Source organism: Melanerpes formicivorus, unplaced genomic scaffold (genome assembly GCF_026170545.1).
Source record: "Melanerpes formicivorus ecotype bairdi unplaced genomic scaffold, bMelFor1.0.p_v2 SCAF_19, whole genome shotgun sequence".
NCBI lineage: Eukaryota > Metazoa > Chordata > Aves > Piciformes > Picidae > Melanerpes > Melanerpes formicivorus.
The window spans coordinates 15,051,203-15,066,547 of record NW_027142371.1 but is presented as its reverse complement, the minus strand read 5'-3'; the positions used below and the strand labels follow the sequence as shown (position 1 = coordinate 15,066,547).

Here is a 15,345-nt window from a genome sequence, read left to right as displayed (position 1 = left end):
AGGGGTAAATAGGAAAGGAGGAATTGTTTGGTCTCTTTGAGCTGGATTTAGCAGGCCCTGCCTGTGGCTTCAGCCCCTGGCCAAGCCAAAGCAGCAGCAGCTGCTCCACCAACCTGTAGTTCCCTGCAGCTGCTGGCATGGTTTGGGAGTGTCTGCACTGCAGCGTGCTGGGAGCTCGGGGGGGCTCAGCCAGAGGGGGCGTGCAGGAAGCAGAGCAACACCGGGCTCAGCAGGGCCGGGGGGATGGAGGGGGTCACAGCCACGGGCCCAGGGTGGGTTTGGGGCAGCTGGGGTGGAAGGGGTGCAGGTGGCAGTAGGGGCTGGAGGGGGTTCCTCTGTGCCAGATGGTTGTGTGATGCTCCAAGGTGCAGCAACAGCCAGAGCCAGGCACAGGAAATGGATCAGGAGAGGAACAGAAGAGAGCTGCTGGTGCCTGGAGAAGTGCCCCTGCAAGCAGATGCTCTGTGCTGCTCTTGCTCTGCCTTTGCAGCACTTTCCCCACCCTGTCCCCAGCCTTGCAGCCCCTCCTGTGCTGGAAAATCAAACAAACAGCAACACAAAACAGGGGAAAAAAAACCCAGCCTCAAAATGCTGAACCTGTCTGGGATCCTCACTGCCACTCACAGCAGCCTGCAGCTGCCACCTGTGGGGGCTGGCTGCCACCGCTCAGCCCTGCTGAGGAGGGGCTGGGGTCGGGGTTTTACCCTTCAGCCTAGCTAAGGAGGGGCTGGGGTCGGGGTTTTACCCTTCAGCCTAGCTAAGGAGGGGCTGGGGTCGGGGTTTTACCCTTCAGCCTGACTAAGGAGGGGCTGGGGTCGGGGTTTTACCCTTCAGCCTAGCTAAGGAGGGGCTGGGGCTTGGATCTTACCCTTCAGCCTAGCTAAGGAGAGGTTGGGGCTTGGATCTTACCCTTCAGCCTAGCTAAGGAGGGGCTGGGGCTTGGATCTTACCCTTCAGCCTAGCTAAGGAGGGGCTGGGGCTTGGATCTTACCCTTCAGCCTAGCTAAGGAGGGGCTGGGGCTTGGATCTTACCCTTCAGCCTAGCTAAGGAGGGGCTGGGGTCGGGGTTTTACCCTTCAGCCTGACTAAGGAGGGGCTGGGGCTTGGATCTTACCCTTCAGCCTGACTAAGGAGGGGCTGGGGCTTGGATCTTACCCTTCAGCCTAGCTAAGGAGGGGCTGGGGCTTGGATCTTACCCTTCAGCCTAGCTAAGGAGGGGCTGGGGCTTGGATCTTACCCTTCAGCCTGACTAAGGAGAGGTTGGGGCTTGGATCTTACCCTTCAGCCTGACTAAGGAGGGGCTGGGGCTTGGATCTTACCCTTCAGCCTAGCTAAGGAGGGGCTGGGGCTTGGATCTTACCCTTCAGCCTGACTAAGGAGGGGCTGGGTTTTATCCCTCAGCTTCCAGCCCTGGCACGGTGGGGGGTGGGCACCACCTCAGAGTGGAGAGCTTCCAGAAGAAGAAAACAGACATCCAATAATTTGCTTATTTCTGCTTTCAGCAAGGAGGGAAAAAAAAGGCAGCTCAGCCCTCCTGGAACAGAGAAGAAAGGGAGGAAGAGGAGAGAGAAAACTCCTCTTTCTGGCAGAGCCGGGGCTGGGTGTGTCTCCTCATGGCCCCCCTCCCCTTCCCTCCCCTCGCCCCCCTCCCCCCGTGGGTCCTGCCTGGGAGGGATCTGCTGCCCGGAGCCAGCCAGGAGGGGAGGCTGGATAGGCTGATTAGATATTCGGAAGCGGTGACCCTTCTCTTTTCTTCGCAGCCCTTCCCTTTCCGTGGGCTCTCCAGCCTCTCCCCACCGCGGATGGCTGCAGCCCCCTGCAGCTGAGTCAGTCCCTGCCCTCCCGCAGCACTGCAGCACCCGCAGCTCCTTGCAGCACCCGCAGCAGCAGCAGCAGCAGCAGCGGCAGCAGCATGGCCAGCACCGTCTCAGGTAGGACGAGCATCTTTTGGGGGCAGTTTCTTTGCATTTGGGGTTGGGTTTGTTATCTTTTTTTCGTGAGGAGGAGAGCTTCTCCCCAAAGCCGTTGGTTGAAGCAGCAGGGTTTAATTGGGGGGGGGTTTGGGGGGGGATTCTTCTCTCTTTTTGGTGCATTTCAAGGGAGTTGTTGGTGAGGAGACAGCTTTGTTCCCCTTCCTCCCCACCTCCGATGCAAGGTTGCAGGGGGGCTTCTTATTTTACCAGGAGCAGACGTGTGGGGAGCTCACCCCCCTGAAACGCTGCTGCTGCTCCCCCCTGAAACGCTGCTGCTGCTCCCCTCTGCTGCTAGGAGCTGCCGCTGCCAAGCCATTATTGTGCTCAGAACATGAGACAGCTTTTCCTCCTTCCCCCCCTCCCTCCCCGTGCCAATTAATTGTTACTGCCATAACGTGACAGAGCTCCTTCCCAGCCCCTCGAGATGCAGAGAAATCAGCAGCTGCATTTTGGGGTCTGGAGCTCGTTTATTGCCCAAGAGGGGAAGGGAAAGGAGGAGGAGAAGATCAAGACAGCAATGCCCTCGAAAATCACCCAGGCAGAAGAACCTGGCTGGGTTTTTTTGTCTGGTTTTCAGGGCTTCCCATCCCCTGATTTCTCCCACAGCTCACGTTTCTTCCTCACAAGATGCCAGAGGGGAGCGGTCCTCTGATGGCGTTGGGTGAAGGAGCTGCTGCAAGGGAAGCTCTTCCCAGCCCCCCACCCCTGCAGCACCGCCGGGAACGGCAGCGGCTGCCAGGACCTGCCCCGGGCTCGGCGGTGGCTGCAGGGTGGCACCTCCCGGGGGAGCGCGGTGCTGCTCCAGCCCCGCCGGCAGCGGCAGGCGTGTCTGGGCGCTTGGAACCGGGGAGGAGGGATTCAGGTGGCTGAGCCTGGGGTGAAGGAGGCAAAAAAGAGCCTGCGGTGAAGGAGGCAAAAAAGAGCCTGTGCCGGTACAACGAGCGGGGGGTGGCTTTGGAGCCTCTTCCTCTTTAGGAGCCGCAGGTTTTCTCTTGCAGCGGCTCTGATTTCAGCAGTGCAAAGAGGTTTGGGTGGGGGAAGCTGAAGCCTGGAGGGCTGGGGAGCTGGATCCTGGACGGCTGGGGTGCAGGGCTGAGCAGGAACAGCAGACAAAAAGGAAAAGCAGAGAGTGCTTTGTGCCCCCACCCAGACAGGCAAGCAGCCCCAGGAGACCAGGCAGCACACCGTGCTGCTTTCCCTGGCCTTCACCCCTGCCTCCTGCTGTGCATCTTCCATTCCTTTCTCCCTGTGAAAGGCCGGGAGATGCAGGGGGGGGGAAGGATGAATCCATGAGTCTGACAATGAGCTGGAGGGGTGTGGGGAGGGGGTTGTAAAGGTGCAGCTGATCCCGAGTGGGCTTTGCATGTGATTAAAGATGCTGAAGCAGCACTGCAAAGCTCTGTGTGTGTGACAGAGAACCTCCAGCCATTGCATCTGCTCCTGTCTCAGTGAGGGAGGTCCCACCCATCTCCCTGCCTTCCCCAGAGAGCAGGATTGGACCTTGTTGGCAGGGTGGGGGTGGGAGGGATGGCTGAGGCTTGCCAGCCATCCAAGCCAAGGTTGCACTGAACTTGAGGTGGATGAAACACCCTGAGCCCCAACCTGCCCCTTCCAGCTGCTGCATTCTCCCCCTCCCAACCCACCCCATACCTGTGGCATCTTTCATCTCCTCAGAGATGCACTTTGGCTGGCAAAGGAGGCTTAGGATCATGAAGTGCTTCAGACAAACTACATCTCCCTGTTGCTCAGGTCGAGCAGAGAAGCAGTGTCAGGGAGTAGGAAGTGGTGGGGAAGCTGCTGAGGCAGGATGGAAGAGCAGGGAGATGTCCCTCCCTGGGGAGGCTGTGGATGTCCCTCCCTGGAGGTGTTCAAGGCCAGGCTGAACGAGGCCTTGAGCAACCTGGGCTGGTTGAGAGGTGTCCCTGCCCATGGCAGGGGGGTTGGAGCAGATGATCTCCAAGGTCCCTTCCAACCCAACCCATTCTAGGATTTGATGGTTCTGTGTCTGCCAGGGCAGCTAAGCCTTGCCCAGCTGCCTGTGCAGGGCTGGCAGGCAGCACTTGGAGCAGGGATGGAGTGGTCTGGGATGGCAGCAGGGAAAGGCAAGCAAATCCTGAAACTAAGGAGAGAGTCTTGGTTGCTTCCTTCATTATTTCCTCCTTCATCAGCATTGAAACCAAATCCTCAGTGGGGGAGAGCAGCTGCAGCTGGCTGCGGGTGCTGCCTGGGGGCTCAGCCCCCTCGGGAAGGTTTCCTTGGGTTTGTTTAAACAAACAAATCCCTGGGATGAAGAGAAAGGAGGCTTGCTTTGCCCAGCCCTCTCTGTCCTGCCTGCCATCCCCAGAGCGCTGCCCTGGCCCTCGGGTGGCCGCCGGCAGCGGGAGCTCAGCAGGATGCTGGCACATGCTCAGTGCGGGCTGAGCTGCGGTGCTGGCCCCGCTCCGGGCGGACCTGGCAGGCGCTGAGCCCTCACACCTCCTCCCCCAGCATCTGCTGAGGCTTTGTGCTCTGCTGCACCACGGCAGGGCCGGCCGGCTGGCTGATTTGGGGCTGTGCAGCTTCCCCCATCTGGGCTGAATGCAGACACAGGTTACGAAATGATGCAGCAGGGTGAGAGCCCCGCGGGCCCTGCTCCGCCGGGAAGGTGGAGCCAGGAGGAAGCGCTGCCTTGTCATCCCTGGCCTCACGGCTGGCTTGTAAAGGTGCCTGAGGTTTTCCTCTCCTGTGCTGAACCATGAGGCTCCTGTGACTGTGTGTAGGTCTGGCTTGCCCCTCAGTCCCTTTCCTGCAGGGCAGTGGTGGGCACCAGATGGTATTGCCCCATCCTGAACCCCCTGCTGGCAGTGCTGAGGGTCAGAAGCCCTTCTGTCAAGCTCCCCAGAAACCACTCTTGTCTCTTTCCTCAGCTGTTGGTGGAATCAATGCAACCTTAGAAACGCTGAGGAGAACTTCACTTCTGCAAGGCCAAATAACCTGCTGCAGCCACATCTAACGTGGCTGCTTAGAGCCTCTTGCTGGGGGCTGCTTTAGCCAGGAGAAGGCAGAGAAACCCCAGCAGCTGCTTCTGCTGGGTGGTTCCACCTGAGCCCAGGGTGATGCTGTGCCTGGTGCAAGGCAGCAGGCAGGGAACCACCACGGAGCTGAAAGGCAAACAGCAGCTGCTGCTGTGTGCTGGCTGGGGGAGCTCTCCTGCTGACCTGCTCTGGGGAGCAAGGGGGTCTGGCTGCAGTGGGGGTCTGGCTGCAGTGGAGGTCTGGCTGCAGTGGGGGTCAGGCTGCAGTGGGGGTCAGGCTGCCGTGGGGGTCAGGCTGCTGTTTCTGTGGCAGGATTGAGAGCAGGTGAGGGTACCTGGAGCCTGTGGAGCTCTCAAGGCTTAGTGAGGGCTGTGGCTGCTGCTGCTGTGGAGCTGGCACTGCAGCTCTGTGCTGAAGGACTCTTTGGTTGCCTTCTCTACCTTCTGCTTTCTCTCCCTCTATAATTGGACTGTTCTCATTTTCCCATCATATTCTTCATGGAAGCAATTTTTCCTTCTCCAAGGTTATCTTTGCAAACCTAATTATTTTCCTCTGATCACCTTCCTTTGACCTTGCTGTCAGACTTAGCACACCCAGGCTCATCCACCTCAACACAGAAATGAGTCCTGCTCTGCCTCAGGCTCAGTGGGAACAATTCTGCACTGCTGTTGTGCCGACACAGCCTCCCTGGATGTCATTAAACAGCCTTCTGGGGTTGTTCAGCCTGGAGCACAGGAGGCTGAGGCTGGCTCTCTACCAATCACTGACAGGAGGTTGGAGCCAGGTGGGGTTGGTCTCTCCTCCCAAGGAACAAGCAACAACACAAGAGAAAATGGCCTCAGGCTGTCCCAGGGGAGGTTCAGGTTGGCCATGAGGAACAATTTCTTCCCCCAGAGGGTTGTCAAGGCCTGGCCCAGGCTGCCCAGGGCAGTGGTGGAGTCCCCATCCCTGAAAGGGTCTCAAAGCTGTGGAGCTGTGGTGCTGAGGGCCATGGGCTGGTGGTGCCCTGGCAGTGCTGGGGTAAGGCTTGGACTCCATGACCTTTAAGCTCTCTTCCAATCAAACCCAAGCTGTGATTCTATCATAAACCCCAGGCAGAAGGCCAGGCTCTTGAGGCCATCTACAGCTTCATTGTCTCTGCTTGGGAAGCAGAGAAGAGAACTTTTTAATGACTAAGAGGTGGTGGAGCTCCTTTGCCAGGCACACCTCACCCCTCCAGCTCCTGCCACAGCTGCCCAGGGATCAGCTGGGTTGTGTCTCCAGGGCTTAACTTGGAGAGAAACACTCTGCAGGCACCAGTGCTGAGGAGAGTGCTGGTGTGAAGCAGCAGGGATGTGGGAAAGCAGGAGGTCTGCACAGCACTGGAGGGAGCAGGGCAAATGGATGGCTGGAGGGCAGGTAAGCTGAGAGCACCCTGCCCCTCCTGGGGCTTGGGGAAGGTCCAGGTTCTCTCCCTCCTCCTCCTCCTCCTTGCAACAAGGAGGAAGGCCTTTTGCCCATGCAGGAATTGCAGTGCAGAGGACAGCTGGATGAAAATCAGTAACAAAGGTCAATTGTCTGGGGGGGGTGTGAGGGAGTATGGACAGGTCAGGTCAGATCACAGGGGTGTGGAGGAACTGGCTGCACCTTTCTGGGCAGAGTTGTCACTCAATGCCTGCCCAGGGTCCTGGGAAGCCAGCACAAGACAAACTGAGTCCACTTTACAGGGTGGGACCTCAGCTACATGTTCTCTAACTTTCTTCACTGTTTAATGCACACAACTGCAATGTTTCCCCCCAAACCTGAGAGAGGTGGCACTGAGGTGGGGACTGGGCTCCTCTCCCCACTCTCTGGTGATAGAAGGAGAGGAAATGGCCTGAAATTGTGCCAGGGGAGGCTCAGGTTGGAGATGAGGAGGAATTTCTTTGCTGCAGGAGTGGCCAGGGACTGGCAGAGGCTGCCCTGGGAGGTGCTGCAGTCCCCATCCCTGGAGCTGTGCAAGAAACCTGTGGCCATGGCACCTGGGGCCAGGGTCTGGTGGCCACAGTGGTGCTGAGCTGCTGCTTGGACTGGATGCCCTCAGAGCCTTTTCCAAGCCAAGCAAGTCTCTGATAGTGAGAGCAGTGCAGTGTTATCAGCCAGTGATGAAGCTCATTCCACTCCAGAGGGAGTGAACTTCCTCCTGATCCTTCTGTTGCTGTTTGCCTAGGAAAACATCCACGACTTAGCAGTCATTCCACCCTGAGAGAGCAGCCTGGCCTTGATCCTCTGCTCCTCAGCCAGCCAAAGCTCCTGCTGCACCCCTGAGAGCAGAGTGAGGCACTGGCTGAGGCCCCATGGGAAGGGACTTGGGTGGTGATTTCCACCCCAGAGCTGCTGGCTGTGAGCTCTGCTGATTTTGACTGACTTAGCAGCAGCAGCAGATGCTGGAATCAAGACTTCCACTTGAAGCACTCTGTCCAGCTGTGCTCTGCAGCCTGGCCTGGGAGGGACTTGGGCATGTCATCTCTTCTTTCAAGGCCTTTGCCCAGTGGCATCAGCATGTCCTCAAAGCCTTAAATCCCCTGGGGACTGGGGGTGCAGCTTTGGCTGAGGAGCTTTTCATGCTGAGGTTGGCATGCCTTCAGTCCCAGGAGCCTCCAGCAGCCCTCCCTGCTGGGGCTGGGGCTCACACACAGGCTTGCTCCAGGAGATCCTGGGTTTGACCTTCATTGCTGCAGTCTCCTATGCAGTGACCCAGAGGTTATGTTTCTTACTTTCATTTGGTACATCAGAGGATCTACCACCCCCACCCCCCCAGGAAACCTGCTGTTACCTGAGCCTAGGAGCAGGGGGCTGGCTCTAGATGCCACCTACTGCTTGTCCCTGAGGGGGTCAGATCAGAAGTGGGTGTGGGTGAGGGCATCACTGGGTGCTCCTGCACCCCACAGCTGTAACTGCTGGCTTGGGAGCAGAGGTGGGGAGGGTTCAGGGCTCCATCCATTCCCTGGGGTGTGGATCAGGGATGGTTTCTACAGGGGCTGGTCCTTCCCTTCCTTGGGAAGTGGGCCTGTGGGAATATCATGAGGTGCAACAAGGCTAAGTGCAACATCCTGGAACTGGTCCATGGCAACCTCTGCTCTCAGTCTGGGGGATAAAAGCCTGGAGAGCAGCCCTGAGGAGGAGGACTTGGGCTGCTGGAGGGTGAAAAGCTGAAGGTGAGCTGGCACTGAGTGCTGCCAGCCTAGGCCCTGCCTTGTCCTGGGCTGAGCCCCAGCAGCAGGGGCAGGGAAGGGATTCTGTCCTTCTGCTCCTGCTCTGCTGAGACCTCCCTGCAGTGCTGGGGGCAGCTCTGGAGTCCTCAACACAGCAGACAGGGACCTGCTGGAACAGGGCCAGAGGAGGCCACAGCAGAGCTGGCAGGGCTGGGAGCCCTCTGCTGTGAGCCAGGCTGAGAGAGTTGGGGTTGTGCAGCCTGGAGAAGGCTCCAGGGAGACCTCCTGGGGGCCTTGAAGTGCTCCAAGAGGCTGAGCAGGAAGCTGGGGACAGACTTCTGAGCAGGGCCTGTTGGGACAGGCCAAGGGGGGATGGTTTGAACCCAAAGAGGCAGATTGAGAGTGAAGAGAGAAATGTTTGGTGCTGAGGGTGGGGAGAGCCTGGCCCAGGCTGCCCAGGGAGCTGGGAGCTGCCCCCTCCCTGGCAGCCCTGCAGCTCAGGCTGGTTGGGGCCGGGGGCGGCTGCGGGCCGCGGGCTCGGGCGGTGGTGCTGAAGGGACAGCTCCCGGAGGGCTCCCGGAGGGCTCCCGGAGGGCTCCCGGGGGCTCCCGCTGCCTTCCCGCCGGTTCCCCGCACTAGAGCGGGGCTCGGAGCGAGTTTTCTGAGTGCTGAGGCCCGGCCGGGGCCCTCCTGGACTCTTTCCCCACCATTCTCCGAGCCCCCGGGAGCCTCCAGCCCCACCTTCCCCCCGGGATGCTGCTGACATCTGCCGGCTGCAGCCGGGGGGCAGCTGCGGGGCCCCGCGTAGGGAGGAGGACAGAGAACATCCCCGCAGCTCATTGGAGCATCAGCGCAGCGGAGCAGCTCCTTGTGTCCCCCCCACTCCTGTTCGGTGTAACTGATGCGGAGGGTCGATCTGTTCCCAGGAAGGACAGCGAGAGAGGGCCGGAGGCAGCTGTGCAGTCCCTGCACAGACCTCAAGGGCAGGCTCTGCAGCGTGCTGCACTCCGGGGTCTTGAAAGTCTTTTCTAGCCTCAAAGATTTGGTGACTCTGGTTCTGTGCACTCCTCTACCCAGAGAGCCGTGAGACCAGGACTGGGGACACCTACTGAAGGGCAAACAATGAACTGCAGAGCACCAAGCCCTGAAATCATTGCCAGAAGATGAGTAAGCAGTGACTCAGGGCTGAGGCACATCTGCCTCCTGGCCTGGTTTCACCCGAGGCTGGCAGAGCAATGACCTCAGTGTGTGGTGGGTTTGGGTTAAATGGCAATGAGAGGATCCTGGAATGGGTTGGGTTGGGAGGGACCTTCGATGTTTGTCCAGTCCAAGCCCCTGCATCCCCCAGGGACAGCCCCAGCCAGAGCAGGCTGCTCCCAGCCCCAGCCAGCCTGAGCTGCAGTGGTGCCAGGGAGGGGGCAGCTCCCAGCTCCCTGGGCAGCCTGGGCCAGGCTCTCCCCACCCTCAGCACCAAACATTTCTCTCTTCTCTCCAGCCTCAATCTCCCTCTTGGAGTTCAGACCATCTCCCCTTGCCCAGACCAAACAGGCCCTGCTCAGAACTCTGTCCCCACTGAAATGTTTGTGCACCAAGGTCTCTCATTTAGTCCAGGGGACCCTCCTCAGGGCTCCTGGCAGCACTGCCTTTGGGGCAGCACTTGGTGCATTTGTCATCATGGAGGATGCTGTGAGGTGTCCTCCAGCCCCAGGAATGAGGAGCAAGCTGCAGAGCTCACAGCAGCAGAGCTGCCAGGGATTGTGTATTTCCCTGTCCTTTGCAGCAGGTTGTGGGGACAGAGGGGTGGGAGCCAAGCTGGATGGGGCTCTGAGCAACCTGCTCTAGTGGAAGATGTCCCTGCCCATGGCAGAAGGTTGGATCTGGGTGGCCTTTAAGGCCCCTTCCAGACCAGATCACTCTGTGGTGATTCTGTGATTGGAGACCAGCATCAACCTCTGTGCAGGCTGGGGGCAGACCTTGGGCTCCCTACAGCTCCCTGAAAGGAGGCTGGAGCCAGGTGGGGCTTGGGCTCTGCTCCTAAGGAACAGGCAACAGGACAAGAGGAGATGGCCTCAGGTTGCCCCAGGGGAGGTTTAGGTTGGACATGAGGAACAATTGCTTCATGGAAAGGGCTGTCCAGGCCTGGCCCAGGCTGCTCAGGGCAGTGGTGCAGTCCCCATCCCTGGAGGGGTTTGTGGAGCTGTGGTGCTGAGGGCCATGGGCTGGGGGTGCCCTGGCAGGGCTGGGGTCAGGCTTGGACTCCATGAGCTTAAAAATGCTTTGAAGCCCAAATGATTCCCTGAGGAGATCTGCCATGGCCCTCAGACTCTCTTCTCAGTGCAGCTTCTTCTCTTTCAGCCTACAAGGAGAAAATGAAGGAGCTGTCTCTGCTCTCCCTCATCTGCTCCTGCTTCCACACCCAGCCCCACCCTAACACCATCTACCAGTATGGAGGTAGGTGCCCTGCTTCGCTCCTGCAGGCAGCCTCCAGCTCCTCAGCTCACTGGGGGGGTCCTGGGGAATGCAAATGAATTGCATTGGCCTGGGGGGGATGGAGCTGATCACTGGCTGGGGGGCTTTGGAGGTAGGACAAAACCAGCCAGGGGAGGACGTGGGAGCAGCCTCACTTCTCAGTGCCATCAGGTGAAGGCTCTCCAGTGTCACAGCTTCACAGACTCCCTCTTTCTACTTCCTCCCCTCAAAGATATGGAGGTGAAGCAGCTGGATAAGAGGGCATCAGGCCAGAGCTTTGAGGTGATCCTGAAGTCCCCTTCAGACTTATCTCCTGAGAGCCCAATCCTCTCCTCCCCCCCCAAGAAGAAGGACCTGTCCCTGGAGGAGCTGCAGCGGAGGCTGGAGGCTGCAGAAGAGAGGAGGAAGGTAATGAGATGTCCTGCAGCGACTGTGACCTTCTGTGGTGGGTACTGATTGCCCCAAACCCTGAGCCTGGCTCAGCAGGAGCAATCTAAAGTGGCTGCAAGCAGTGGATCTTCTCAGGGGACCACAGAGCCGGGGTTGGGCAGCCTGGAGAAGAGAAGGCTCCAGGGAGACCTTCTGCTGGCCTTGCAGTGATTAAAGGGTGAGCAGAAAGCTGGGGACAGACTTCTGAGCATCCCTGGCACCACTGCAGGTCAGGCTGTGGCTCTGAGCAACCTGCTCTAGTTGCAGATGTCCCTGCTGACCGCAGGGGGGGCGGCGGGGGGGGGGGGAGTTGGACAAGGTGACCTTCGGGGGTCCCTCCCAACCCATTCTGAGGCCTCCCAAGCAGGAGCGTTGAGAGGTGCAGGAGGGCGGCAGAAAGGTTTAGAGCAGAGGAGGTGGTGAGGAGGGGGCTGTGGGGGGCTGGGGGCCAGCAGAGGCTCTTGGTGGGCTCACAGCCCGGGTGCTGTGCAGACCCAGGAGGCCCAGGTGCTGAAGCAGCTGGCTGAGAAGCGGGAGCACGAGCGGGAGGTGCTGCACAAGGCGCTGGAGGAGAACAACAACTTCAGCCGCCTGGCCGAGGAGAAGCTCAACTACAAGATGGAGCTGAGCAGGGAGATCCGTGAAGCACACCTGGCTGCCTTGAGGGAGAGGCTCCGTGAGAAGGTGAGGCTGGGGCCCCCATAGGGGTGGCTGGGCTCAGGTCCCTGGGGGGTTACCCCGGGCAGAGGGGGGCAGGGCGGGCGGTGGGCGGCAGGGCGTGAGGCAGCTGCGTGCTGGAGCAGCAGGAGGAAGGGGATGTGCCCTTCAGGGTCAGTGGAGAGGAGCCCACCGGGCTGAGCCTGGTGAGTGGGAGCTCAAAGGCACAGGGTCAGGCCCACCTCGTGTCCAGGGACTGAGTGGCCACCAGGCTTTGCAGAGGCAGCCACGGAGGTGTCTGCTGGAGGCTTTGCATCACCTCCTGGCCCCTGCAGGGGAGGTGCTTCGCTCCTTGCAGGTGTCACCCACCCTCCTCAGGGGGGGCTGGGTGGCAGAGTGCTCTCTCTGTGCCGTGGTGCAGGCCCTGTGTGCAGGGGAGGAGGAAGCTGGGGGCAGGAGGGGTCAGCCTGCTGTCATCTCTCCCATCTTCGCAGGAGCTGCACGCAGCTGAAGTGCGCAGGAACAAGGAGCAGCGGGAGGAGATCTCTGGCTGAAGGGCTTTTCTACACATCCAGCACCTGGTTCCTGCTACCAACCCCACCCATCCACCACCCAACACCTTCTCTTTTCTTTGTCTTAGATGCAACATTGGGTTCTCCATCCCCCCCTCCCCCCCACCTCTCCCCTGGTGTTTGTCCCCCAGCTACACACTTCTCTCTCTCTCTGCATCCTTCATCCCTCAGTGCTTGTGGGGGTCACAGGGACCTCTGAGCAGACAGCCACCAGTTCATGGGGAATAGGGAGTCACTTGATGGGTCACTCAACCCAGCAGCTTCCTGGGAGGGTTTTGTCCTTTTATAGAAAAAGAACAAAAAAAAAACAACAAAAAATCTTCTTAAAATTCGGGGAAAAAAGAAGAGCACCAAGAGGCACTGCCAGGAGCTCCAGGCATGAGCAAATCCGGGCAGCAGGGCCATGGAGATGCAGATTGCTGCCCCAGGGCTGTGCCTCCTCCCCCTGCTGTTTGCTGTGATGGCTTTCAGAGTGCTGGGGAGGAAGTGGGGAGGTGGGGCAGGGAGCAGCCCCACGCTCAGCAGTGGTAGGAGAGAGAGAGGAGGGATGGGAGGGCTCAGCAGTTGTGGTGTGCAGGACCCCCACCACCTGGCTGCACCCGATCCAGCCCGGGCAGGCAGTGACCCAGAGTGCTCAGCTCTGGGTGGCTCTGATGGCCTGGGTGACAGGGGAGGAGATTCTCCACCCAGAGCTCGGTGCAGGCATGGCCTGAGGAGCTGGTTGGATGTGGATGGAAGGAGCCCACAGGCCAAGCCACCTTCTCCCTGGCAGAGCAGGCACCAAGAGGCCCTGGCTGAGCAGCCCAGGGGAACCACAGCTGCTGATTCCATCCTTGGCTCTGCAGGAGCCCTGGGGAGGGTGCCTGCTCTGTGGGCTCTCCAGCACTCCCAGACCATGAGATTTCCCTCCAGCAGGAAAGCAAATCCAACAGAGATGGTGTGCAAGAGCCTTTCAGTGACCAGAATCTCCCTTCCCTCCTCCAGGAGATGGATGTGAGCCTTGGTACCATCACAGGGCAGACACCAGGGGCAGACAGGGTGCCTCCAGACCTGTGGCTTTGGGTGAGAGGGAGCTCACAGGGAGCAGTCCCACAGCAAGGGTGAGGATGTGTCCCCATGCTCATTCCTTGACTCTTTCCAGCTTTCCAAGGCCTATTTCTGGGAACAAGATGTCTCTTGAAGGAGGTAGGGACGAGCAGAGATCCTGCAAGCATGGCAGCACTGTCTGAAGAGCTGACTGCCAAAGCCCAGGGACTGCCTCACCTCCTAGTGTCAAGGTCCAGGCAGCCACCACGCACTGTGAGAGGCTTCCATTGTCCTGCTGAGCTGCACAAACCTGCCCCAGCTCTGCTTCTGCCTTGGACACCTGCATCTCAGAGCAGGAAAGGCCACTCTTGAGCAAGCAGGGCTTGTTGGGACACGGTGCTGAGGAGCAGCCCTGCAGGAGCATGGCCCCGTGGCAGGGTTGGCACAGGAGGTGGTGGGAGCTGCTGCCAGGGGAGGCAGAAGGTAAGGAGAGCTCCTCTCTGCCCAGGGCTTAGAGAGCACTGAGTTTCTGAGCAGAGCCACCTGGTGCTCTGGGGACAGGGCACAGGGTCCCTGGGTGGTGTTCACACCCGGGCACTGCTCTCCTCCTCATCCTGGCTACCCTCACAGAGCCCAGAATGAACCCAAGGAGCTTCCACTGCACCAAGAGGCTTCACTGTTAGCGCTGGATGCCCTCTGCACGCTGTGCCTGCAGAGAGCCAGCCTGTGCCGGGGTCAGGGAGCCTGTGCCGGGGTCAGGGAGCCTGTGCTGGGATTTGGGTGATGCCTGGGGGTTGGTTGAAGTGCAGAGGTGGGCAGGGGCCTCCTGGCAGTGGCACAAGGGCACAGCCCAGTCCAGGACTCCTTGGGACCTCGCAGAGACAGCAAAGAGGAGATAACAACCCTCTAGGGCTCCAGAAATGAAACCATCCCTGGGGCTTGTCCAAAGCTGAACTTTTCTGTCTCCCCTGTGCTGATTTTAGGTGAAGGCTGGATGATGGCCTGGGGTGGTGACAGAACCCACACCAGGTGCTCCCAGAACCCCCTTGGAAAGCCACAGAGCAGCAGCTGCTGCAGGTCAGACCCCAGGGCTCTTGGCTCATCTCCTCAGAAGTCCCAGCTGGGTTTGGGAGGGATTCCCTGGTGGGCTTAGTGTGACAGGAGGGGACTCTGCTCCCAGGAGGAAGAGCTGCCCCAGACCCCTCCAGCCCAGGCTGGGGGGGAGGACAGGACTGGTAGAAAGCTCCACTGCTGTCAGTGACCAAAACCAGAATGAAGTAAAACAAAATCAGAAGATTGAGGGCAAAGAGGGAGGGGAAGGAAGGAAGCTGAGGGTTGAATTTCTTATCAATAGCTAATGATCAGTTTCTAGTAGCAGCCATCCTAGAGAAGCATCTGTGTAGAGCATCCCCACCAGCATCACCTCATCTGTGTAGCCACCAGGAAGTTTTCCAACCCCACCCCACCTGACCAGTCATTGACACGAAATGTTTGTGTGTAAGAAGTGGTTGAAGCTGTCACATGTCTGTGTCCCACCTCGGGGTGGGACCTGAGAAGGTATCTGAGAGATATTAACCCCTCCCTCCCCCCCACTTCTCCTACTCTGTGGTGCTGAGTGTTTGCTTGGTGTGTAATTCTGACCTGGAGCTTGGTGTAAATACTGTTTTTAGTACTGATGATGATGATGATGATTAATCTTATCAGAAACGTTGTGCTCATGAGCAGGAGTTCAGAACAAAGAGCAGCAGGACTGGTGTCACTTTCTGCAGGGGGCTGGGGAGGAGCTGGAGGCTGGGCTGGGGAGGGGGAGAGAGAAAACGAACCCAAACGCCGGGGTGGGATGGACGCCGGAGCAGGGAGCAGCTGGGTTGGGGGAGCTGGAGGCAGCTGAGTCCTGCGGGCAGGGCAGTGAGAGCAGGGATGGGGCTGCTCCTCAGGAAGGGCTGGGGGGAGGAGGAGAGGTGGAGCGCCGGCTCTGGTAGGTACTGACCTGAACCTTCTGCTGTGAGGGGAGCAGGGGAGAGCTGTGAGG

The 15,345-nt window shown here is 59.4% G+C and overlaps 1 protein-coding gene across 2 annotated transcripts; it reads left to right on the top strand.

The window, feature by feature from the left end:
- The first annotated feature begins 1,414 nt into the window (after positions 1–1,414).
- Positions 1,415–14,909, top strand: STMN3 (stathmin 3). 2 transcript variants are annotated; one of them, XM_068150314.1, is made up of 6 exons: positions 1,415–1,601; positions 1,761–1,931; positions 10,516–10,611; positions 10,862–11,037; positions 11,551–11,742; positions 12,210–14,909. In XM_068150314.1, exons 2-6 carry the CDS (start codon positions 1,913–1,915, stop codon positions 12,267–12,269), a joined length of 543 nt encoding a protein of 180 aa, XP_068006415.1. In that variant the 5' UTR covers positions 1,415–1,601; positions 1,761–1,912; the 3' UTR covers positions 12,270–14,909. The 2 variants fall into 2 exon arrangements, with proteins under 2 accessions (XP_068006415.1, XP_068006416.1); XM_068150315.1 differs by lacking the exon at positions 1,415–1,601 and having other exon boundaries at positions 1,685–1,931.
- Positions 14,910–15,345: the final 436 nt, after the last annotated feature.

Coding starts and splice junctions, on each gene's coding strand:
- STMN3 (XM_068150314.1), top strand. Junction 11,038..11,550: donor CTGCAGAAGAGAGGAGGAAG/GTAATGAGATGT, acceptor GGTGCTGTGCAG/ACCCAGGAGGCCCAGGTGCT. Junction 11,743..12,209: donor GGGAGAGGCTCCGTGAGAAG/GTGAGGCTGGGG, acceptor CCATCTTCGCAG/GAGCTGCACGCAGCTGAAGT.